This window comes from Colletotrichum godetiae (genome assembly GCF_030913485.1).
Source record: "Colletotrichum godetiae strain CBS 193.32 chromosome Unknown BDP55scaffold_23, whole genome shotgun sequence".
NCBI lineage: Eukaryota > Fungi > Ascomycota > Sordariomycetes > Glomerellales > Glomerellaceae > Colletotrichum > Colletotrichum godetiae.
The window spans coordinates 268,653-292,341 of NW_026851271.1; the positions used below are offsets into that span (position 1 = coordinate 268,653).

The 23,689-nt window shown below is 50.8% G+C and overlaps 9 protein-coding genes across 9 annotated transcripts; 6 read left to right on the forward strand and 3 right to left on the reverse strand.

Annotated features, from left to right (window-relative positions):
• Positions 1-1,513: 1,513 nt before the first annotated feature.
• BDP55DRAFT_665436 (uncharacterized protein) lies at positions 1,514-2,440 on the reverse strand. The gene has a single exon (XM_060575033.1). The coding sequence runs from the start codon at positions 2,378-2,380 to the stop codon at positions 1,724-1,726; it is 657 nt and encodes a 218-aa protein (XP_060428953.1). The 5' UTR covers positions 2,381-2,440; the 3' UTR covers positions 1,514-1,723.
• An 819-nt stretch (positions 2,441-3,259) lies between these two features.
• Positions 3,260-7,090, forward strand: BDP55DRAFT_665439 (Retinoic acid induced 16-like protein-domain-containing protein). Its single transcript, XM_060575034.1, has 4 exons — positions 3,260-3,515; positions 3,607-3,720; positions 3,774-4,708; positions 4,762-7,090. The coding sequence occupies exons 1-4, from the start codon at positions 3,507-3,509 to the stop codon at positions 6,644-6,646; spliced, it is 2,943 nt and encodes a 980-aa protein (XP_060428954.1). The 5' UTR covers positions 3,260-3,506; the 3' UTR covers positions 6,647-7,090.
• A 1,883-nt stretch (positions 7,091-8,973) lies between these two features.
• BDP55DRAFT_665442 (uncharacterized protein) lies at positions 8,974-9,983 on the forward strand. The gene is made up of 2 exons (XM_060575035.1): positions 8,974-9,264; positions 9,318-9,983. The coding sequence occupies exons 1-2, from the start codon at positions 9,194-9,196 to the stop codon at positions 9,748-9,750; spliced, it is 504 nt and encodes a 167-aa protein (XP_060428955.1). The 5' UTR covers positions 8,974-9,193; the 3' UTR covers positions 9,751-9,983.
• Positions 9,984-10,909: 926 nt separating this feature from the next.
• BDP55DRAFT_729190 (enolase C-terminal domain-like protein) lies at positions 10,910-12,507 on the forward strand (the record flags this gene model as incomplete). Its single annotated transcript, XM_060579536.1, has 4 exons — positions 10,910-10,991; positions 11,072-11,849; positions 11,917-12,138; positions 12,207-12,507. The coding sequence occupies 4 exons, from the start codon at positions 10,910-10,912 to the stop codon at positions 12,505-12,507; spliced, it is 1,383 nt and encodes a 460-aa protein (XP_060428956.1).
• A 410-nt stretch (positions 12,508-12,917) lies between these two features.
• Positions 12,918-15,166, forward strand: BDP55DRAFT_553502 (fungal-specific transcription factor domain-containing protein; the record flags this gene model as incomplete). The annotated part of the gene is made up of 5 exons (XM_060569297.1): positions 12,918-13,538; positions 13,610-13,690; positions 13,747-14,330; positions 14,382-14,546; positions 14,617-15,166. 5 exons carry the CDS (start codon positions 12,918-12,920, stop codon positions 15,164-15,166), a joined length of 2,001 nt encoding a protein of 666 aa, XP_060428957.1.
• A 378-nt stretch (positions 15,167-15,544) lies between these two features.
• Positions 15,545-16,326, reverse strand: BDP55DRAFT_632600 (uncharacterized protein; the record flags this gene model as incomplete). The annotated part of the gene is made up of 2 exons (XM_060572448.1): positions 15,545-15,719; positions 15,794-16,326. 2 exons carry the CDS (start codon positions 16,324-16,326, stop codon positions 15,545-15,547), a joined length of 708 nt encoding a protein of 235 aa, XP_060428958.1.
• Positions 16,327-18,691: 2,365 nt separating this feature from the next.
• BDP55DRAFT_768939 (uncharacterized protein) lies at positions 18,692-19,371 on the forward strand (the record flags this gene model as incomplete). Its single annotated transcript, XM_060581042.1, has 4 exons — positions 18,692-18,819; positions 18,870-19,000; positions 19,049-19,104; positions 19,165-19,371. The coding sequence occupies exons 1-4, from the start codon at positions 18,782-18,784 to the stop codon at positions 19,369-19,371; spliced, it is 432 nt and encodes a 143-aa protein (XP_060428959.1). The 5' UTR covers positions 18,692-18,781.
• A 914-nt stretch (positions 19,372-20,285) lies between these two features.
• Positions 20,286-21,476, forward strand: BDP55DRAFT_665447 (uncharacterized protein). The gene is made up of 2 exons (XM_060575036.1): positions 20,286-20,804; positions 20,910-21,476. Exons 1-2 carry the CDS (start codon positions 20,564-20,566, stop codon positions 21,467-21,469), a joined length of 801 nt encoding a protein of 266 aa, XP_060428960.1. The 5' UTR covers positions 20,286-20,563; the 3' UTR covers positions 21,470-21,476.
• A 98-nt stretch (positions 21,477-21,574) lies between these two features.
• BDP55DRAFT_553495 (uncharacterized protein) lies at positions 21,575-23,381 on the reverse strand (the record flags this gene model as incomplete). Its single annotated transcript, XM_060569296.1, has 2 exons — positions 21,575-23,219; positions 23,296-23,381. 2 exons carry the CDS (start codon positions 23,379-23,381, stop codon positions 21,575-21,577), a joined length of 1,731 nt encoding a protein of 576 aa, XP_060428961.1.
• Between the last annotated feature and the right edge of the window lie 308 nt (positions 23,382-23,689).

Sequence of the window (23,689 nt, forward strand, 5' to 3'; positions counted from 1 at the left end):
CGCCGGAGTGGACGACATAGGTTGAAGGAAGAGAGAATATTTGGATGACATATACATGCCCCATACTTGATAATGAGAGATGGATTTCATATGCGAGCGAAGGTTGAGACTGGGATTAGATCGTTTGGTGAAGGCTGGCCTCGTGGCCTGCCCCATTCTGGACAAAAGATGAAGAACATCATGATGACTGGAGCCTCCTCTCATAAGCAGACTGCCAAGCCGCTAATCAGGTTCGCAATTCAATCGAATACTTAGGATGTTTCTTGCTCTCCTTTTCACTCGCTCTTTGATAGATCCTGCAGCGCTGTTCTGCAAGGCTATGACTTTAAAGATGCGTGATTCATTCATCAGCATTCAAATGGCGCTGTGGAACCACACAGAAAATCATGTAGTCCTTTTATTATTTCAAAAGCTTATCACGTGTGATACTCGGGTGACAGGTTCTTGCTGGGGCTTTCTAAGAAGACAACAATGAGAATGGAAGCATCACTTTGAATGATTGATTACCGCCGATAAGGCAGTCCTCTACGTGATTTAGGAACGTGGTCAAACCAGTGCTGTTACACCTTGAGGAGAAAGGAGAAATATCAAGACTGAGGCATACTATCTATATGTAACATACAAGAAATAAAAACCCTAGGTATTGGGTACTGGCGAAAGTAAAGGCATGCTACATAGCCTGTCGGTGAAAGTTATCAGACATTCATATTCCGTTCTATCATGTTCCCAATATCACGCTCCATCAATAAAGGTTAAAATCTGATATTCTGGCCATCGAAAAGGTTGTAGAGCTTTGAATCCTCGGCCGGATCCGAAAATGCCAGTTATCTCGAGATCCTTCAGTTTTAATCTGGACTAAGTTGCTTCGAAAATGGGGACTTGGCCCTTGAGTTATAGGTTAGAGGATACGGGGAAATAAGTTACCCCAACATTGCGGACAGGAAGTTTGAATTGCGCTTTACAAATAAGGTTAACGGAGGCTGGTGAGGTAGGAACGTCCTAGATGAGAATATATGGGACCCGCAAGACTAGGATTCGTAGAAGTTCGAGACGAAAAGAAGGAATCTCGAATTCAAGGCAGTGTATCAGAGTAAGGTAGTTTTATCACCATCCAACACGCTATCATTAAGGGCAGTCTCATGAGTTAAGATGGGTGGTGGACTTGATAACTTATATTGATGGCTATTTGCATTGGAGGTGATGCGAATATCTATGGTATCTTGACAATACTGAGCATGCCGTCTGAAGCGACTGTGATGACTAGGTCACTCCTATAGACCATATTCTACCTTCCGCCCCAGAAATAGTCCTAACTGTTGAGCTACTCCATTCTTATAGTGGAGAGGGATAAAGAATGACGTAAATTTATGGGTGTATGAGCGATATTATTTTCCCGGCAATGGAAGCAATGACGGAGTATGGTCGTTTCGCGTTTACATTCCCAAAAACGGAAAGAGTTAATAGTCACTATTAAGAATTTCTGCAAAATTGAAGGCTGAGTTTTCGAATGGGCCGTTGATTCCCCAGACCTTGATGTCATCATCTTTGTCTACAAGATAGAGTTGAATGCCTTTTCCCTTGAGATTCTGCTCGTATTGTCCCAGTGATGTATGGTCCTTGATGCCAAAACGCTTCAAATCTGGCCACGCCGACCGGTTTGGGTTGTTCATATAATCAACCCAGAACTCAACGTCCTGTCGGAGACCTGTGATGCGAAGGTGAGTCACATTTGGCGGGTAATCGTTTCGCAGCGGATTGTCTGGCGTGGAGAGTCTTTCAGCCAAAAAACCATGACTTTTGCAAAATCCCATCTCGGGAGACTCCAATTCTCGCCAGGAGATCCCAACTCAATCCAGAGGTTCTTCAACTTTGTTAGCCCACCCAGCGAAGGAAGCTTCGGCCCCCCTGTATATCCCAGTGTAGGTCTGGAGAAGGCAAGACACAATGTCTCCAAAGACTCTGCCCGGGATGATTGGAGATTAGAAAGAATCCCTGGCAGTGGATCCATCCAAGCAGGGCCGAACAGGTGACAGTCCTCGCCAATGTATCTTAAAGCTGAAAGTTTGGCTGAGCTGAAATCGATGATCTTAATTTCGCTCATGTGTACCTTGTTGAAGGTAATGTCCGAATAGCTCTCGAGGCCTTCACCTTCTTGGGTGGGAAACTCACCAAGATCACCCTCGAGTAACAGATGTTTCGTCGGCAGGATATGGGATAGCCGGGGGGCAATGTTCCACTGAACGGATACGGGCATACGCATGCCTCTAATTGCCAGAGAGGGAGCTATGTTGAGCGGCATAGCTGCAGAATCTTTAACCAGATAGAGGATAGATTTTTCGCATGCAAGCTCTTCCACTTTCGGAAAGATGTTGCAGGACATGAGGAGGGGAATAACTTCACGGAGCCTTTTCGTCCCGTCAGGATCATGGGCATCTTCGCTCATAAGCGTGCCCTCCTCATAATGGAAAGCCTCTGGGTTGAACGGAACCTTTTTCCGAGTAGCGAGTTTTTCGATGTAAGCGATTTCGTCTTTCAAAATCATCCCCCAGGTCCTGGGCTGCATTTTAGAAAAGTCGATATACAACCGTTTGGGAAATGGTTCCCATCTGCACAATTTAAAGCAAACTAGTCCATCACCCGAAATCATGCCTGTGGGGACGTTTCCCTCTCAAAGATGGCTGCGGCGTGCAAAGGTGATAGACTGGCTTGCCCCGATGCCGCCGCCCGATCTTGTGGCCCCTTATCTCACCTGAATCAAGTCAAATGTAACCCAAGGGCCGAGGTACACCGACACAGTGATCTTTCATGTCGTTGGATATGTTCAAGACCACGACACTAGTAGAAAAACCAAACTAGCTACTCGGAGAGACTGCAGAGCTAACTTGGGAACATACAGACTGGGATCAGAGCTCAAAATGACGGAGCAGGAAATTCAGCCATTCAGGGAAGCAACAGCGGGCGATGGCGATGATGCGTTCATACCCACTTGGCTTGCACAATGAAATTGAATTGCAAGTAAATTAGATCTCAAAAGTGATGAAATAATCGTAATATCGGGCGACAATGAGAATATGTTGAGAAATGGCTGTTGTTCATCAGCCACAACTTCTGATCAGATTAGACCACCCGCCGCACCGCCACATCCCCTATCGGAGTGCCCTGGAGGCTGGAGGCCGTGTGTCGGGCCGGGTTCCATTAGGTTGTGCAACGTGGGCAGGCTGCATGAGAGGATACGTACCGATCTCCCACCAACGTGCAGGCAGCGGACGCGGTCAAGTCTCGGAATGACATTTCGCGACGCCTGACACTTGACAGTTTATGCACCGAAGCTCCGTCTCCATTTCTCGCCAGTCCTCCCCTAAACGACCTGGTCTCACCTTGGCCACCATTGTCAATCGCCTCCTCCTTACTGCTACCCCTCTCACCAGCCGACCTTTCCTCACTGAGCTTGATGCGCGAATAATCCCTTCTTCCGCCCTGCTGGAGATGCCTTCAGGGACAACACCATGGACTTTGTGAGCTACCCCAGATACTCCCCTCCCTTCCCCCCTCGGGCTTGGGCACCAAGAAACTCTATTCCTGACCAAGTTCCGTCTCTCCCTCTAGTGGTCGCGCCTCTTAGCCGGCACTTCGCTGTCCCCCGCGGCCCATCGCAAAGAAGAAGCAAAGAACCCTACGAAACGTCTGCATCGCTTCGACAAGGAGTACAACCGGATCCTCGTGAGAAGCTTCCCCTGCGCCGCCGGCCAGGCCCTGGTCTTAACACGTGACAGCAAATCTGGAGATCTTCTTCCAACCTCGCCAACGACGTCGATGCCGCCGAGAATCTCGAAATCCGCCTCCAAGAACTGACAAACATCCTAAACGACGAGTCCCGACGACCTCTTCCTCACCCGTGCATCCAGTATGCTGCCAAGAAACAAGTCTACGTACCCATTGGCAAGATAGCCACCACCTCCTACAATGAGTGGATCATCAAAGAAGCCGTGCTCTTCTTCGCAACCCTGCTCGAGACGGAAGAGGAGGCATTTGTCGAAAACACAACCTTCTCCGCCAGCTTGACGAACCTTTTGGTGCGCATCACCGGCGTCAACAGTGTGCGGTTAGGCTCTGATACTGAGGCCAAGGTTGTCGAGTTGGCTTTTAATATCACCACCAAGATCCGCCTCAATCGGGACATACTGCATGCCTGGTTCAAGAGCCATCACGATGGGAATTCCAAGGACAAGCCTCAGGACGGGCATGATGCATTTGCTGGTCGAACGCAGAGACAGGACTTCCCGTTATTCTACATTTTGATGGACTACATTCATCACGAGGGCAAGGTTGGGGACTTTGCCAGGACAGGTCTACTGTACATCATCGAGTCTGCATCGAGTGACGAGTCCCTCGAGCAATGGATTGTCGAAAGCGACCTCTCCACTCTCATGGCCACCGGCCTAGGTGCGCTCTACAGTCAGCTGAGTCGCAAGTTGGTAATTGACTATCCTACCAACGATCTGCCTCCCATTCTCGCTCTCTCCGACTACCAACATCCGGCCTCGACCTTTGAGATCATCAGCTCATGTTCTGGTGACTTTCAACTACACCTCGAGACCTTCCTCTCTCATCTCCTCTTCTGGCAGGATGTACTGGATCACTGTAAGTCGGTCGAGGTCAAACAGACGCTTCTGGAGCATTTCCAGGTCATTTTCCTCCAGCAACTCTTGTAAGATCACCCACTTGGAGATTTGCGGCAACCATCTCATACTCATTCTTCAGATACCCCTCTTTACTAGAGTCGTCCGACATAGACGGAGGCTCATCTGTAGCTGTTCTGACGTACCTCCGGCGGATCCTTGAATCTCTCGACCACCCCGACATGATCAACCTTATCCTCCATTATCTGCTCGGTTTGCCTGACCATGTTACCGAAGACATGTCAGGTTCCCGAGCCTCCATCAGCGCTGCCCGCAAGCGCAAGTCAATGGACCTCGCGACTATGCTCGCACAAACCAAATCCGATATCGCGGCCACTCCCTTGCTTTTCAATCTGGTTGATCTCGCTCAAGCGTGTCTACGCTCACATAATCAGCAGACCATTCGCGTGACTCTCCAGCTGATCTCGGCTATTCTGCGGAGACATCACCGGTATGCCATCGGCACCCTTCTCCGCACTGAAGCGGTGTTGGGAGCAAGAATGCACCGGACTGTCGGTGCCCATGAGCAGGAGGTGGACTACTTGATGAGTCTGGCTGGGTCCATCGGAGGGCAGGACAACTTTGACGAAATCTATGATAACGTCCTGAAGGATACCATGTCCCGGTTGGAGAGTCATCCCTGCTCCCTCAAGCTCGTCGCACCCAAAATATCCACCAACAACCATGACTTGCCCGCTGTTCCTGATACACTGCCTGGGGCGCCACGCGACGTGCACGAGCACACGCTTCGCCCGGACGACCCGCTGCTCAACTCGGTTTTGGATCTCCTCGAGACGTTCTTTGTGAACCCCGTCGACACAAATCTCTCCCTTACCGAGGCCATCTTGGACCTGGCCATTTGTGGCTACATGGCGCCCGAAGGATGGATGCTGCGGAGCCCTCAAAAGTACACCTATGAAGAGCAGCCACCCAGCCCTACCTCACCCGACGCATCGACCACTTCGTTCAGGCCCCCGACAGACCCTGAGTCTACGACATCAGAGGAAAAGCAGACCCTTGAATCGTTGGATGTCTGCCGTCGTCGTCCAGTATGGGTACAGTCATCTCTTCCTCGCATACTAGTCGTCCTACAGCAATTGTGCAACCAGGTAACCAAGTATCGCGAGACTGTGCCCCGCTTTGAGGACCTACTGCAAGGAAGAAGAGAGGCGTTCCAGACTGCAGACGAGCCGCGCCCGCCTGGTCCGCCATTGCCACCCCGCAAGCCAACACCGCAGAGGCATAGTTCAACGCACACCCCGGAACGTTCCAGTCTAGACGACACAACCCGTAGTGGATCACCAGCGCGACCATCGGGTCTCGAACGATTTGCCCAGCGCTTGGTGTCGGAGCTGAGCACGCCCAGCCGTACTGGAAGCCCGCGGGGCAGGAAGAACAGCCGAAGTTCCGGAACGGGTAGCCCGGCACCAGGTGTTATGTCGGGTGGGTATGGATTCTCCACGCCAACGTCTCGGCCTGTTCCCCCGCCCAAAGATACGCCTAGTAGCTACGATACCTCTGGCCGAAGTGCGACAGATGAGGCCGGCTTGTCGCACACTCCTAGAGATCCAGTGGCCAGCCAGGCCGCGGCGTTTGCAGCTATAGATCAGAGCATTCTTGCGCGGAAAGTGGGTATCCCCGGCAAGATTGAGCCCATTCCACTGGATCTCGGAAAGAAGAAGCCTACTTTACACATGCCGCCACCGAAAGACGATGACGAGGGCGGAGACGAACAGCAAGAGGGTGGCCAAGACGAAGAGGAGCCAGAACATGATGCCGTGCCGGAGACGCCTAGCGGTGAGACTGCCGAAGCAGGTACACCAAAGAGGGGCACGGAGAAGGAGGAGAAGAAGGCTACGGTGTCGCATGTCATCACCAATGTCATTGTGCTACAATCGTTCCTGTTTGAGCTCGCAGCCCTGATCCAGGTGCGCGCGGCGCTCTTCAACGAGGTCCGCTATGCGTGAGGCCTCGGAATGCAACGTTGGGCCAGAGATTGGGGGCGAAGCTATTCTATATATATACCAGCCAAACTTTGTCCTTCTTGTATGTAGTATCCTTTTCGTCTCTGGGCCCCGTGAATCGTCGTCACATTGCTTGGCGCTTGGTAGGCTCAATCTGGCGGTATATCGCTGATGAGGAAACGAAGAATAGACTTAACCAACGCTACCAAACACTCATGATTCTCACGATGTGATTCGGCCTGACTTGGTAGACTCGGTGTGCGAAGATGGTGAGGCAGTTGTCATGCGAGAGGGGGAGAGGTTATCTAGATGAAAGATGTGCAGCGGCACCAAGGAACCCAAAATGGCGCCGCCGTTCATGCTGCTGGATCTGCCGAGGGGGAGCCAGGCTGATGATCGATGGCTGACGTGCGCTAATGCATCGAGAGGCGGGGACAGGGATCCGGGGTGTTGGGTGGTGTGGCTAGCTTTACGCGAGTACTTTTCTTTTGGGGGGGGGGGGGGGGGGAGGTATGGCCGGCCTGTTGGTGCCGAGCCCGGTTTTAGTTGATGGTCGAACGTGGACTTTGGGCTTAAGCTGAGCGTTCGTGAGTTTGCATGATTGTAGACCGTTGAGAACGGGGCCATTGCTGGCTGAAGGGAGTTCTTGGGGGTTCTTGGGGGTTTGGCTGGGCATGTCAAGTCGGATTCGCGAATATTCTGGAAGGAATGGATAGGCAGGGGTGTCTTCATCTGAAGCCCAAGGTCTTTTCCCTCCGTTCAAGATGGGAAGTAGGCGCAGCAAGAGTTGAGGAAGAGACACTCTGGTTTATCTTGTCACAACACGACTCGGTTTGTTGAGGTTTTTCGGCTTTGTTACTTTCTTGCTTTCTTGGCTTCATTGGATGAATGCGCGCGCGCTCGGATACGGGAGTTCGGACTGAGCTTTAATTCCGCGGACGCTAAGAGCAACGGATTTCGATGCCGTCGATTGTCAAATAAGAGAGTTGAGGTTTAAATTTTGGTTTCGTGTCACACCGTTCATCACTCGAGGGCAGAGTTTAACCGTTTGACGAAACAGCCCGATGTCTTCGTTTAACTCGAACAAGATGAGGGGTCATCAAAGAAGGCTAGTAGGAAAGTCGGCGGATAAAAGAAGAGATGGGAAGGATTAGAAGTTGCTAAGCACTTCGGTATTCAGCGCAAGGCTCGGGGGCACCGGGGTACGGCATCGCTTCAGATGAAGTGGCCGGACGAGTGAGGGTCTGAGAGATGGAGGCAGTTCTGTGATACCGAATTTCCATGTTACTGTTTTTGGACAGAGCAAAGACCAGGCGTGAAGACTATGGAATGGCTTCTGCCAAGAATGGTAACTCACCGCTTTGCGAGTCGTGGAGGGAACAAAAGGGAGGAAACCTGAATCAGGTTCAGAGTATAGGTGGCTGTGTGCTGTTTTGCGTCAACCGCTTGGCGAGTGATTCTGGATAACACGTCGCGAGTCGGGTAGCAGCTTCAAGTCGTCGAATCTTGAGTCGGGATGACCGGATGGTCGGGTGATGTCGAGTGGAATTGAACAGCTTGACCTTGTTGTAGGAAGGTAAGTTGACTGGGCTGGAAAGACAGGAAAAGATGAGACGAGACGAGACGACATCAGCTGAAAATGGAGGCCAGTATTCAAGCGCATGGTTTTGGGCAGAGTTACGGAGAATGACTGGAAGTCAAAAAGTCTGCCCAAGTTCAAGACGGCCGGTCAGAATTCAAAACGGTGGGATGGGGGAAACCGAATGGACTGGCGGAGTCTTCAACACACCGAACAGACATCCCGTAGATAGAGAGACCTTGAAGTGAAAGAAGGAAAAAAACGAGAGCAAGTCCCGTCGTCTGTACCGGAAGTTGGCCCGTGGTTCGTGTGGATTGTCGCGGGCTGAAACTGTGGAAACGCGCTTGTGGAAGTTAGATGTGCGCTGCCTATTGCGTACAAGATGTACAGCCATCATCCCCGGACTCTTCCTTATACGATCTTCCGCCGCGGTAGAATATGAGGTGGGTAGGGCGAGATGATAATGTGATACCAGACCCAGGGGGGGCAACGAGCGGGCGCGCCACGTTGTGATGCGAGGCAAGGCCGTGGGGCTGCCGAGTGGCCGGTGTTGACGGACAAGGGTGTATTGTAAGCTGCCTGTCAGCTCACGCAATAGCCCGGGATGTCTGGATTTCTCATGTGGAGGAGAGGGAGGAATATGGGGAAAGGAGGCGGTGGTCTGGGACCGGACGCGTGGTTGAGGAGAGATAGATAAAAGAGTCGTGGACGTCCGGTCTTTCTTCCGCACACCTCTTCTCTTAGTTGCTGCGTCTGAATTCGGACGATCACTTTTACTTGACATCTACAACTTTTACTTTTCAGTATCCAACTATCGAATAGACCAAGCGTCGATCATTTCCTTTCACACTATACACACATACAACTGAACGTCATTGCCGGCTCGAACAAGTATTTCACTACGGCAGGAACTAGACTTTACAAGGTTTACACTACGAACACGAAGATACGAAGCGTTGGAATTAGACAAGATGAAGCTCTCTGCTGTTGCCGTCGTCGCCGCCGCGGTTGCTGGTGTTGGTGCCGTGCCCGTTGAATCTGGGTAAGTCTCTCCACAACTCTTCCACACAGCCTCTTAACTAACAACTGCACCAGCCCCATCGCAAGCCTCCAAGCCCGCGCCTCAGACGCAATCGGCGGCGTCGTAAGCTTCATTAAGCGCGAAGACGCCGGAAAACCTGTCGTCCCGCAAATTAAGCGTTCCCCCATCCGTTTCCACTCCGGCCTCGCGCACGAGGAAGCCATGGCCGCCGTTGCCCGACGCGCCGACAAGAAGCCCGGCAAGAACGACCCGCCTCCACCCCTGAACCCATTTGGCACCGACGCGAGGAAGCGTGAGGCGCTAATCGAGGCGCGCAAGAAGAAGGGGGAGGAGGAGGTCCCGCCGCTGGCACCGTTTTCGACAAAGAGTAAAGGGGAAAAGAGGGGTGGTGACTTGACGACGAGGCAGAAGGCCAAGGAGAGTGTGCCGCATTTGGCGCCGTTTTCTACGGGGGGAAGCAAGTCGAAGAAGGCTGTGAGAATGTAGAGTCTTTCGACTTGATTCCTCGTGATTTTTTTGGTCGCTTCTTGTCAAAGGCAACATCTTCTTCTCTTCTCCCGATCGGGCTGGAATCCGCTGGCAATGATTGAGAGTTTTGTTCCCTCTCTCGCAAGGCTGGGTCACTTTTGCGTCAACATAACGGGTGGAGGGGAGATGGATGGGAAGCAGCCTTTTTTTCCGTCTTTTAGAGTGGGTGGGGGGTTGTGAGCATTCCCGGGGAATTGATCTTCTATTCACTGTATATTCTTTTTGCAAAGCTGTTTATATGATGCTTTTCTCCTCTGATTTTTTAGTTCTGCTGAGAGTCCAAATGTGGCAGTCGTGATAAGCCTCGTGTAAGAGAGGCGGAGGTGTCACGCGCCGAGATCGTTTGATACATCGGGTGATATAGACCAAGGCTGAGCAGAGAAGGTTCGACCTGCCCAATACAGAAGAACCTTTATGATATCGAGCTTGAAATTGAACGTTTGACGGGCCGGTGGGAGTGTTCATGTTGACGTAGAGCTCGCGAGGACTTGCCATGTGCGGAGGATTGAGCGAGGACAGGATCTACTGCCGTTCAAACGATTCCCGTCTAGGTTGAGCCCCGCAACGCGGCAAGCCAGAGACACATGGCCGGGTAAGCACGGATTTTCACACTTTAATCCGCGGCAACTCGGACACAACCCAGATCTATTGAGACGCCATATGCTCTCGCGTTGTTCGACTATGCTACCGAAGAGCCGCTGTGAGCGTTCTGATTGGTCAGGTGAGGAACCCCGGGAACCTTGACGCTGTCTGACTGCGAACAACTCCGAACCTTTCACGTATTATCCGTCGTCCAACAACATCATCTGATCGTGTTGAAGATTACATTGAGCTCTTTGCCGGTTCAAGGAAGTAGCCCACAAATCGTAGCTGCCGCGAGCTGAGGGCACAAGTTGTGGACCATGAAGTATGACCGAACGGAATCAGTAATCATATCGACGAGTTGTTACGCTTTGTTATTCGCACCCTCCCACTTTCGCTTCCCGTTCTTTTTCGTCTTATACCAGCTGAGAACAGTCTCTCAAGCGACTTGCATTGGAACCTTTGGTTACCTAAGTTGGATCCATATCCTGCGCAAGCTCGGAAAGCATCTCCTAGGACAGCCAACGTGCACAACATGAACCGTACCCCGCCATCAAGTTTCTCCGGTGGCAATGTGCCCGTTCACGATTTAAGAATAGTTGACATCGAGACTTTTGGTATCCCTGGCGTCTCCACAGCCCCTACCGGCGAATATGCGACCTCAAATTCATTCCGCTAACCACCTGCAACTCACCAGATCTCCGATTTCCCACAAGCCTCGATGCCTCCGGATCCGATGCCATGAATCCAGCCGGAGACTACAGCGCAGCGCACATTCGCCTCAAGACCAACACTGACCTGGTAGGCCACGGAATAGCCTTCACCATCGGCCGCGGAAACGACCTTTGCACGGCGGCAGCAAGAATGATGGGAGAACGCCTCATTGGAAAGTCGCTTGGAGAGCTAACCGAAAACATGGGCAAGACATGGCGGTATCTTGTTGAAGATTCGCAGATGCGTTGGATTGGTCCCGAGAAGGGCGTCGTTCACTTAGGACTTAGTGCCTGCGTCAATGCCTTGTGGGATCTGTGGGGTCGATATTTGAATAAGCCTGTCTGGGAGGTTGTTTCTGACATGACGCCTCAAGAAGTGGTGCGATGTGTGGACTTCCGATACATCCTCGACGCTATAACCCCCGAAGAAGCGATTCTAATGCTAGAGAAGGTTAACGAGACAAAGGAGACTAGGAGACAGGACGCCTTGAGCAACACTGCTGTTCCAGCCTATACCACCCAGGCAGGATGGTTGGGATTCACAGATAACCGAATGAGAGAGCTCATCCGAGCCAACCTCGATGAAGGAATGGATAAGTTCAAGTTGAAGGTTGGAGGCAACATCGAAGATGATATTCGAAGACTTCAAATCGCCCGGGACGAGATCGGTCATGATCGGATGCTCATGATTGACGCGAATCAGGTCTGGAGTGTTCCAGAGGCCATCGATACCATGAAGAACTTTGTCGTCTTCAAGCCAGTGTAAACCAATTTTGATACAACCCAACTTTGCCTCAAGACTACTCACACTTATTGACATCATTCCCAGGTTTATCGAGGAACCAACTTCTCCAGACGACATCCTCGGCCACGCTGCGATACGGGAGTCACTCAAGCCCTACGGCATCGGCGTTGCCACAGGCGAACATTGCCAAAACCGCGTCATTTTCAAGCAATTATTGCAAGCCGGGGCCATCGACTATTGTCAAGTGGACGCCTGTCGACTGGGAGGTGTAAACGAGGTCTTAGCAGTACTTCTTATGGCGAAGAAGTAGGTCTTTCACTGCCTTGCTCGAAAGTTTTCCCAACGCTCAATATCTCATAAACATATACAACCAGGTTCAACATTCCAGTCGTCCCACACAGCGGAGGCATCGGGCTGAACGAGTACACTCAGCACCTTGCTTTGCTGAACTACATCTGTATTTCGGGGCAGAAGAGCTTATTGGAACAAATCAACTCCTTTTCCGAGGTGTTAAAAGACCCGGTCCAGACTAAAGGGGGGTACTTCGTAACGCCATGGGAAGCTGGGTACAGTGTCGAGTACAAGCCAGAAGCACTTGATATCTACAAGTATCCAAATGGAAGGTTCTGGCGAAGCGACCAGGGCATGAAGATCCGAAACAGTGCCAAAATTTAGAAATCTATCGCGTTTGAATCGACGACAGAGGTTTCATAAGTAGTCAAATGAATTGTTATTCCACCTTTCATCATGCGTACGATTGCATAGGCAAAGAGTGGATGAACACAAAGAAGCAAATAGAAAGAAATAATTACTAAGAAAGCAGGTTGAATATGTTTCGAAGAAGTCCTCTATGCCCTAGTCTTTGTCGTCGTCGAACTCCACCCGTTGCACCTCGCCAAGAGTTGCCCCAATCCTGCATTACCGGTGCGGGGTCGTAGGAGGTAGGATTCTTGACAACCGTCATCGTTCAACATCCAGCTCCAACGCACCGGATTCCCATGCCCAGTTGGAATCCAATATCATGACCACTGTCGGAAAAAAGACACTGATAGATCCGAGCAAGATACTAGATTAAGCACTGCAGAATGGTCGAGGCCCCCGCTAAGCGTCGCGCCTCAAAAGCCTGTACCGGCTGTCGAGCTCGCAAAACCCGCTGCGATGTTTTGCAAATCGGCCATCCATGCACAAAGTGTCGTGCAGAGGGCTACGAGTGCGAGATCAAAGCAAGGAAAACAAGACTTGGGAAGAGGGCCATCAAGAGGGCCATCAATGGGACTCACGCTGGCGTTCGGCAGAAAACTACGGCGCAGCCGGAACACATCTTGCGCCAGCAGGTGCCTTACTTCAACTTGTTCCGGACCCTGAAGTCCAGCGACCAGCCAGACTCATCCGGAAAGGACAAAGAGCAAGGTTTATTTGTGCCATCTGCTCTCTGTAACCAGCCTCATGCCTCTGCTGATAGCGAGCGTGGGCTTTCTGACGAAGACCTACATTTCCTGGTCCGAAAAGGCGCGATGGACCTCCCACCAAAAGCAAATCTTGACGAGTGTATCTCGACATACTTCAAGTGCTTTCACCCAACATTCCCCATTCTTGACAAGGCAGTGTTCAAGAAAGCATACGGCGACGTCGAGTACGAGGATTTGGCGAGAGGGAAGGGCCCGAGCCTGCTCCTTATACAAGCCATTGTCTTCACAGCAATATCAGTAAGTCTATAGTATTCTAGCGCAGAGAGTGGCTACTATTCAAGACGTACTCACTGAGACAAACGGTGCAGATGATTCCCATCAAAAGTATGCAAAGACTCGGATTCAAATCCATACAAGAAGCGAGAAGCTGCTTCCATGCCAAAGCACGCGTATGGAACCACTACTTAATCAATGAGTTTGAATTCAGAAGGCTTACAATACGTAGTACTTGCATCATTTCAACTACGAGTCAGACGATATTACAACCATCCAGGCTCTCTTACTCATGAGCCATTACTACCCCTCCATGGCCGAACAAAGGCACACTTGGTTCTGGGTCCACCAAGCAATTGGCCTCGCCCAAGGAGCTGGCCTTCATCAAGCCTCCGCCGGTTCAGCATCCGACCGGAAGCACTGGGCGAGAATCTGGTGGGCATGCCTCATTAGAGATAGACTCATCACGCTCGGAACTGGTCGACCAATGCACATAAAGAGCTTGGACTGCAGCGTGCGCCTCTTGACTATAGGTGACGTTGAAGAAGAGGGTGACACGGACGAAGACAGGGTGACCAAAGCCATCTTTGTCGACTTTTCTCATCTGTGCTACCACATTGAAGGTGTATTGTCACTGTCTTCCCTACAACCAGGGCCTCTGGCCGTGGCCGACCAGGTGAAGCTCTGTGAAATATCCCTCCAGCAATGGAAGGAACACCTAAACGCTGCTTCCCGTCGAACACGATTCGAGAACCATGACGATGGTGAATCCGAAGCTTCTATAACTTCCAGAGCTGTGTTACATCTAGCATACAAGTAGGTGCCAATAATCCAGTCTTGTTTCAGAGCTAACACGATCATTCTTAGTATTGCGATGATGTTGTTGTATCGGAATCAGACCGCTCTTGTCGAAACCCACGTCAGTGCGTCTCGTCTTCCAGCAGCAAAGATCATCGCATTAGCCACCGACTCTATAAGTCTTATGGAGAAGCTAATCGACCTTGATGTTGTTCGCTATTGTCCCACGCAAAGGTTTGTCTCTGAACTCGGGAGACGATTGGTCTCTAGATACATTACTTCTGGCTTACCGCATTACATGTAGTGTCACTGTCACTTTACCCCCTCTCGTAGTTCAGATCGCGCTTCAGCGGTTCTGTGAAGATCCTACGAGCATAGAGCTAGCGAAACGTGGGGCTGAGGTTTGTATGAGCTTCTTGAAGCGGCTCGGGCTGGTATACTGGCACGCCAGCTTCTACCACGGGTTCTTCAGGAAGATTGCTTCGGATGAATCACTACCGCCATCGCAAATGAGTAGCGATGAACCTCAGCGAACTGTCACTTCTACTTTGGCGCGAGAATTGAGAAGCAAGAAGAGAACAGTAATCGAGAACACTGATAGGCGCCACTCGCCTTTTGCTACCGCAGCTGAGGCATACGGCATGAACAAGCCACAGGACTCGCTTCAACACAGAGATGATCATTCGGCATTGTCGTCTGAGTCTCATCAATCAAGGCCAGTCAAGGATTCCACGTGGGAGTATCACATTCTGGCACACCAAGACGTGTATTCAGTAGAAGGGCCACGGCAGAGGGCCCTCGACGACTGGCTCGACGACTGCTTACTCATTAATTCCTTGTTTCCCTCTGCATGAACGGGTTGTCTTTACATGTCACTCAGCGAAGGATGCCACGGGAAGAAGGGTTTCGGTCGAAGATGCAGTTGATGCAGATGATGACCATAACGGAATGAATGGTGAATCTGTTTCTATCTGGCTGCACTACAGCAACAAGTCAAAGTTTCCATCTTATCACTCGAAATCACATCTCAAAGCTCTCCACCACAACGTGTCGACCGAGACAGCAGCCGATGAATTTCATATCTGCGTCTCACAACGGTTTTCTCGAGTAATTCAAGCGAAAGGTACTGGCTTAGTCGTGCGGGTGTCGTCGAGGAGCAAGTCCGAAGTGAGGCTATTGATAATGGCTTGTGGTGATCTTGGGAATCTGCTTGGTTTTGACGGACCGTTCTGCTAAAGATTGGCGACAACAGTGGCAGCGGCGAGAGTGGTAGGCTTCTTGATATTATGGCTGGTCTCGGAGACATCGCGGCCCTTGGGGCGTGAGACCTGCTTGAAGGCCGCAGGTACGCTACGGCGCTTATCCTCACTCCAGACGCGCTTGCTGCAGATGCTGGAACGGTAGCACCTGGTGATAAAAATAAGTCAGCAAGTGAGATGATGTTGACTACTGAGAAGTAAGAACGGTAAGGATAGATATACTGCTCATTGACCCAATAGTCCAGCTTCGGACCACCAGGGCACATGGTGTTTCTGATGGCTCGCTCGACGTCTTGGCGGCGGTCGCCGAGGAAGTGGATGTGTGGAAAATTGAGGACAAGCCACATGCCACTGCCATTCTCGTTGGCCTCGTACGTGCGGTCACACTTCTCCATCCGAATCTGTTCGACGTAGGACTTGGTCTCCTTAGCAACCTGCGCTCGCATCATGCCACACCAGGAAGTGCTAGTCTTGCCGATGGGCTTGATGCGGATGATGTACTCAATGTCGTCCTGAAAGCCACAGTTCTCTTCGGAGAAGGAGCAGTCAATCTGAGGGGTGATGCCGCGCTTGAGAATATCTTCGCAGTCGTGAGAAGGGATTGTGCCATCACGGACGGAAAGGCCAGCGTCGGAGGTGATGGTCGGAAAGGTCTCAGCCTTGGTGATGGAAATATCCTCGGCTAGGACAAAGCTAGCTAGGGAAAAAATGCCCAAGGCGAGGATTGCTTGGAAGACGATGCGCGAGACCGCCATGGTGAAAAGTCTTCCAGTACCTTTGTTGCTTATCTCGATGTTGGTGGTTATGCAGGTGCTTGAGAAACAGAAAATTGACTGCAGGGACTGCGTTTCCTTCGAAGGGAGGAAAAGACAAGTTTGGGTAAAGAAATGAGAAAGGGAGGGTATGTGTGGGAGAAGATGGGTTGGAAGAAAGGGTGGTGTGAGAGGGCTTTGAATGGAATACCAATCCTGCTCCCGTGGTCATGTTTCCTGAATAATCTCTGGATGAGTTGCGAAGCAAACGCCGTATTTGACCTCAGGTAGCTGTGTACTCCTCCAAGAGTAGGACAGAACGAGCGAGAGAGCAGAGGCGAGAAAATGCCCGGTATATTAGCGGCGTCACGTGTATCAGTGAATATGGGGAATAGTCACCTTACCGCCTCTGGGTTGTTGTTTTCTGCATCGGGTACTTCATGTTTCTTCGATCATGCCTCTTGAGTTAGGAAGGAACGTCACTGTTGAACGTGAAAGTGTAAACTCCAAAAGGGCGAAGCGGTGAATGATTGCTGTCCAGAATAATGCTCAGAATACATCCAATGGTTAATTTAGCAACGTCAAAGAGTTTGCTAAACATGGTCAATCAACAAAGCCTCGCCCCCTGCTTCATTCCAAACAGAAAAAATGTTGCTACTGCACAAAGAGCTCATGCAAGTCTCTCGTCTTCAGATACCAGATATTTCCAACAATACCTTAGGAGAGGTTACGCGCGTACGAAGCACCACCTCACCGGAAGCACCCTAGCTCATCTTCGATTTTTCTCCACTATTGTGTTGGGACTGAATTCTCGTTGCTAAACGGTTAGATCAACTCCTGGAACCCTGGCTCCTGTATCAACTCCGATTGTGATCCCCCAAGACACATGGAATACGGAAGTCACTGATCCCAGACCTTATACGGAAATCATTGTGGCTCCTCCGTATGTGAGAGAAGGCCAGACCTACGCAAAGGTAATTCTCATCAGGGCGAGAGGTCTTGACGCATTGTCAAGCATCTTTACTCTGCATGAAATGTATGCAAGTAACCGATTACAATACAGAAAGTTTGCGTTATGTGTAAAATGGACGATTAAAGGCAGTTCTGAGATGTACTCGGTGACATATGTAGTTGAATCCCCTCAAACGGCTGTTGGATAGCACTATAGCCCCCATCCTTTCAACAACCATGTAGTGAAGTTATTCGATGCCGCCCAGGAGCCAGCAATCTTCATCAAATCTACGATAGCGCTCGGTGGATTAGTCCTTTTCGAAACATGGAAGAGTAAAAACGCTCGTCATAGCCTACTTTACAGACGATATCTCAAAGTCGAGAGCCTGGGAGTGTCGGCAGAGAGGAGTCTCACGCAAAGACATTGATTTTAGAGAATGGCCCACTGGAGAGGCAAAAGTGGCAACAAGCACACCTAGCAGTCAAGTAAATGTTTAACCTCAGTTTTTCCTAACTCAAAACGCAATTACTTGCAAATCCTTGTCTTGTGGTTGAGTTGCATTGTTTGCAGAACAATTGAATGCGACTGGAGTAGTCATGCCCACAGCAGTCAAAGAGTTCGAAATTCCAATCAGACTCATCGTGAAATCTTTCCTGGAAATTTGGGTCATGATGAGCTACATCCTGTCAATGTTCAAAAGCTACAATATTCTCAGTAGCAGATGGCATGGCAGTCAAGACACTTTAAAGTCATTGTTCCTACTCGATCAAGCAGAGGGAATGAATCATGGAAGGGAGCCATCAATTTTGCGATGGCTTCAAAGGCAGAAAGCAGAACTAAGTAGGTATTACTACCTTAGGTAGCAGGATGAATAAGAGTACGATCGTATTTTCAGCAAAACGATAAGGTTGTTTGTAGATCATCCATGCGTAACGGGGTAGCCATGCCATGGTGCTAGTCATGTTCTGAGAGAAGGCCCAATTTCCCGGACAAGGCCGTGGAAGAGTGTTAGCGATCTGCGGTCCAAATAGATTATTCTCCAGGCTTTCTGAAGTTATGACTCGGGACAGGCCCATGTTTACTCACCAACACTGCGACTGGATGACATATTCCCTTGTCAAGAATCCGAGAGTACGGCACCTGGGAACTCAAAGCTCATGCACGTTTATTCAATCAAACAGAGTTTGGGTTACTAACCCAAGCATTAGAACACACCCTTATTAATCTGCACATTAGGAATGTATCGACATATGCGCAACGAAAGCGAGCCTTCACGTCTCAAGAGGCCGGAGACGCCGGCTTCTTACTAACCATCTGCCATTGATGAGCCTCGCAGGAGTCGAAGGAGCATCTGTGTATAAATGAGCTTTCGAGTACGACTTCTTCTCGCTGCATCCGGTGTCCGTACTTAGATGTGCATTCTCGTCCACGATTTCTTTCACACAGACTGTCGTTTCTTGCGCTTGATCGCAAATTTCTATCTAATTATACTACCACAAGACAGTCATGTTGTTGCAAGATATTTGTTTGCTGGGCTTGCTGATGTACGTGGATACCTCGAGCGTGATCGAAATTGAGAGCTAAGTTGTTCTAGGGTAGCGCGTGTCAGCGCCGATAAGCACCGCCTTTGCGCCTGCATTAGCGACCAGGGTCTTGTTGGCGTCCAAATCGACGACGATGCAACAAAGGCTGTTGTTAATGCATATGATGGACGATTCGTTTATGGTAAGACCCTTTGCCATTCGAGTGATCAAACCTGACAAAATCTCCCAGCTGGAGGCAATTGGTTTTCTGATGAACTTCACGGTGCACCGTACAGCGGCCCTTACGTACGTAGTTGACTTCCTTCGCCTCAGATCCCGTTGCGTTGGGTTACTAAAGAGAAACAGTGGCATGCGATAGAGGGGACAGTCAACGGTGCCACGGATGACGGATGGGTTGGGGGTGATGAGGCACATGGGCTTTGCAAGAAGCAAAACTGCGACAGTGCATGCTTTTCTCCGGGGGATTCCTTCAACTGGCAGGGCTGCGGGCCAAATGACGAGTGCTTTACTTCCAAAGCGAAGAAGACTGATAAGTTTGGCAACCCTGTGTAGCAACAGTGTGCACTTAGGCTGCTGAAGTTATTTGACTGAAGACTTGAGGACGTTTTGACAGACTACTGGGCACATTCAATAATAAAAGTTCTTGTTATTGCCGTTCACTGCAGTCGCGTTGTCCGCGCAAAGGCTTCGGGCCCGATAGCCCCGATCTGGTACCAAGAGCCAAGCGCACCGAGGCGGCACCACGACCAGAATTGATTCACACTTCGTCGTTTCCTAGACTCTGGTGACCTGGGTTGTCTCTTTCATGCACTGGCCTACTCGCACTCAACGCTATGGTGCTGTGAAAGTTTCGGATGAGTCTTTTGATGTACGATTCTGTCCAAGATGATGCTGAAATCTGCTTGCAGGCCCGACATCAAAGTTGCTCTCGAAACCACACTCTACCTTCAGCGCTAGGCGAAGACATTTCGAGCAAATCCTCTTCGGTTTTCCATTGACCTGGCCGAGGCTCGGCGGAGGCCCAAGAGAGGCGCAGCTTTGCGAGCAGCCTACCTACTAATTAACCACCACTGTTCATGGGCTCACAACCGGCGTTGCGCAAGGAGCCGAAAACACTCGATCCTGACTACCAGTACCGTCCAACACCAAAGAGGACTGGATTACGGAGAAGATGGTCCAATTAAGCTTGGTCAGAGTCTTGACCTTTTGATGTGGAGATCCCGAGCTTAGTGTTGCATCTTTAGAAAAGCCACTGATATTGGCGTCGAGCTACCGAAAGTAACACGGTCCATGGAAGATTTGAAGACCACTCCTACCTTCTCGCTTGACGTCCAATAGAGAAAGGCCAACTGAGCGGCTGAGATTAGTCTAATTTGGGAGATCGAAGGCTGTTGCCTCGCATCTCGGCTACAGGGCGATAATTCTTGCCAATGGCACAATTGCTTGGGGTACAGATCCTTCGAACAGGGTAGTATTTGGGGCTGTGGGATCTTATTGTAGCCGCCTAGTCGCACGCAGCTAGCGCTTATCTTTGCATTGCAAGGTTAAACATCCTCCACGATTCTTCGATGGTGACAGGTTCTGATAAATGCTGCCAGAGCCTGGGTCCTAGATGTCTCATCCTCCCGTCAATCTTTCTTAGGTCAGTTCAAAGTCGATTGCCGTCGCCGAAGCGAATCGTGGATGTTGTCATCGCATAATAACATCTATTTTCGCCGAAACACTTTCGCATGACTTTCTCATCATGCCCGTCTTTAGCCTGTGTTTCTTTCTGTGTTTGGTTTCCACAACGTTTGTCGCCGCCGAAAACCGTTTCCGCCGGCCACCTGGCCCAGGTCTCGCTTATGACTACCGAGACAACAATGTTTACACCATGGGAGAAACCTTGGATCTCCACTGGGACATGGACTACGACTCTGCGAGGTTAATATTATGGCAAGAGTTGGTAGGAGGCGGCAGTACTTTGGACTACATCGATATCGCAGGTGAGTTGCGATGATGGTCCGAAGTGCAGAAAGAAAGGCTTCACGTTGCTTCGTCTAGAAGCTGCGGAGAGTTGCCTTGGACTGACACTTTATGCCTAACCTTAGTGAGCACTTCTGCAAAGTCAATAAACTGGGAAGTCTCCACAAAAGACTTCCCTAATCCGAAGTTGAGCAACCTCTACTTCTTCGAGTTACTCGGCCCAGGCAAAGAACCGGCAAACTGGGGCGTTACCTGTCACTACTTCAACATCACCGAAGCCCCATTGACACCACAGCCAAGTAATACCACAGTAGCAACACCTCTGTCGTCGAAAAAGAACGAAGGATTACCGGCGGGAGCTGCCGCAGGCATCGCGGTTGGAGTTACCTTTGCCGCGGTCTTGGGCATGGGCGCATTTGGATGGCTTTTGTGGCGTCAAAGGCAAGCTAGAAGAGGCCCAACCGCACAAGACGAGAAGCACAGCTTTAACGGGAGTCATGAACAGCCGTATCAGTATGCTTTATCTCCTCAATGGCAGCCAGAATTACCAGGAGAAGGGCATGGCTTATATGAAATTCATGCCACCAGCATGAACGTCAGATACGAGATGTCCTCCGACCCAGGCACGGGCTGCGCAGGAGATGGAAATAACAAACCAAAAGCGTTCCCAAATAATATACGATGAGTTTTAAAGCTTCTCGGAAGAGACACTGATCGCATTTGGTTGGTAATAGTACAAAGGGTATCCGCAACTCGTCTCCCCACAGACCATTCTGGAGCAGTGCCCTCTCTACTTGGCCTGCTCGGTGACCGTAGCAACACGTAATGTTACAGGTACAGAAGTCCAGTAGTCATGTTCCGCGTGAAACCTTCTTCCCAAGGTCTCCCGCTTGCCGTCCGGAAAGATCCTGTGTATGCTGAGCAGAATGTCTCCGCGTGGCTCTTCTGGCACCTCGATCCAAAGCTTGTGTATCCTGGGCGGCCCCGGCAGAATTGGAATCACAAAATCCGGGGACGCCCTTTTCTCGTCGACGTCTCCTTCATAGAGGCCCCGTTCCTCGAGAACCATCACTTCTTTTGCTATGCGCGCTGATAATATCGCATCCCAGATTCCTTCTTGCTGTTGAGAAGCTAGAAGAAGCTCCAACGCCTGTCGTCGTATCCTGGGCACGCGGCACTTGACGGCTGTGAAGAACAATGGTGGAACTAAACCGGTGTCTGAGGCGTGCTCAGTTTGATGCATGCAATCTTCTGGGGATGATTCAGCAGCAGGCGTCGGCATGGCTGCTGATGATGTCGACTCAAGGATCTGCCTTGCCGAAGCTACAACTGACGCAAAGTGACTCGTGTAAAGGTCGAAGATGAGCTCGTTCCCAGGGTTGAGGGAAGTGTTGGTGATGATGTATGCCATGGTATGGTAAATCGGAAGCGGCCCGTAGGCGACCCTCTTTCGGTCTGTTACGAAGTTCCATGTTCTGGCTTTAAAGACTTCAAAAGCTTGAATCCAGGATTCTAGCTCATTCCGAAGCGTTTGCTGAGTAGCAAGCAGCTCAAAAATATCGGCTGCATCCTCAGCTGGTCCAGCTGCGGCACCGTCCTTCTGCAGTTGGTAGGCTCTGAACAAGAGGCCGTCGAGGCTTTGGCTAGCGTCCCGAACTGATTGAAAGAGCTGTGGCAGTGGCGGCCATATTGAGGAGGTGTGCTTCGTGCCGGCCCCTTGGTAGAACTCGTTTGTAAGGAGAGTCGCCTGGATATCAAGCCGAGGTATGATGTCGGTAAACCAATCGTCTGCTGGGTCGGATGATGATGTCGGAGCAGTAGATTTCAGTAAGCTGCCTAGCAGCTGGAGGCTGTGTCTGAAGTGAAGGAACCCCGTCTTGTATCGCTTCTGCATGAACTCCATGCATATGTAAACCGTGCAGACAATTAAGACGACGCGTATTGATTCAGTGCTTGGTGTGCGCAGATGCCTCTGAAGATGGTAAATGGACTTATTATAGTATTGCAAGCTGAGATGTTCCTGTGGATCCGCTGTGTCGGGACTCGATGGCTCGCGTTTGACGATGCACGCGTCGGTATTTGTTGTCTCATGAGCGGCACCCAGCGCGAGAACGGCATAAAGAATAGCAGGCTCGGTTGAGCTAGCCTGAAGCACCAAGGTCTTCCAGAATGGCGAGTTGAAGACGCCAGGCAGTTGGTTCGTGGTCCGGCTCACGAACCATTCGAAGTGAAGTTTGTCTGTGAAGCTCAGCTCCGCTAAGCCAGCATGCGCGTCACAACGCGATGGAGATCCGGATGAGGTTTTGAGGAGTGACAGTGAGGGTCTACGGGCCGCTGAGCCGCCCCCCTCACCGTCGTAGCCATCGCAGACCTTGCCTGTGATGCTGCACCGTCGACAAGCTGGTCTCGTCTCGTCACACTTGACTCTGTGAATTCTAAAGATCAGGTCAATACGAGGGAGACTCTTTTGTATCGTCCTATGTGGTATTGCGACGGAATGTTCGGACTTACCTGCAAGGTGTGCAGCCCTTCTTGGCTTGGACAGACGGCCGTGACTTGGATCCGGAGGTACCGGGTGGAGAACGGCCAAAGCTCATGGCAACGAACTCTAACGAGACCTTACAGTCCGCCGGACACGCCGAGCTCTAACAATGGGGATTTCGGAGACGCGGCAAGGGCGCGCGGCGCGGAATATCGAATGCGAGCTGTTGCTATGTTTCTGCCGGCAGAATGGGGGAGGGTGGAGCTGAGCGATACCTTGGCCGGTCCCTTTCAACTCGACCCGACCTAGAGGTGTTGTGAATCGAGGAGAAGAGGGGCTGACGTCAAAGGAGGTATGCCATGGCTTAAACTAACTTTCTAAGAAACCAGTAGCCGGTCACCATTTACCTATGCTGATTGGCGG

Coding starts and splice junctions, on each gene's coding strand:
- BDP55DRAFT_665436 (XM_060575033.1), bottom strand. CDS start 2,380: ATGTCCTGCAACATCTTTCCGAAAGTGGAAGAGCTTGCATGCGAAAAA.
- BDP55DRAFT_665439 (XM_060575034.1), top strand. Junction 3,721..3,773: donor AGGAGTACAACCGGATCCTC/GTGAGAAGCTTC, acceptor AACACGTGACAG/CAAATCTGGAGATCTTCTTC. Junction 4,709..4,761: donor ATTTTCCTCCAGCAACTCTT/GTAAGATCACCC, acceptor CTCATTCTTCAG/ATACCCCTCTTTACTAGAGT.
- BDP55DRAFT_665442 (XM_060575035.1), top strand. CDS start 9,194: ATGAAGCTCTCTGCTGTTGCCGTCGTCGCCGCCGCGGTTGCTGGTGTT. Junction 9,265..9,317: donor GCCGTGCCCGTTGAATCTGG/GTAAGTCTCTCC, acceptor CAACTGCACCAG/CCCCATCGCAAGCCTCCAAG.
- BDP55DRAFT_665447 (XM_060575036.1), top strand. CDS start 20,564: ATGCCCGTCTTTAGCCTGTGTTTCTTTCTGTGTTTGGTTTCCACAACG. Junction 20,805..20,909: donor GGACTACATCGATATCGCAG/GTGAGTTGCGAT, acceptor GCCTAACCTTAG/TGAGCACTTCTGCAAAGTCA.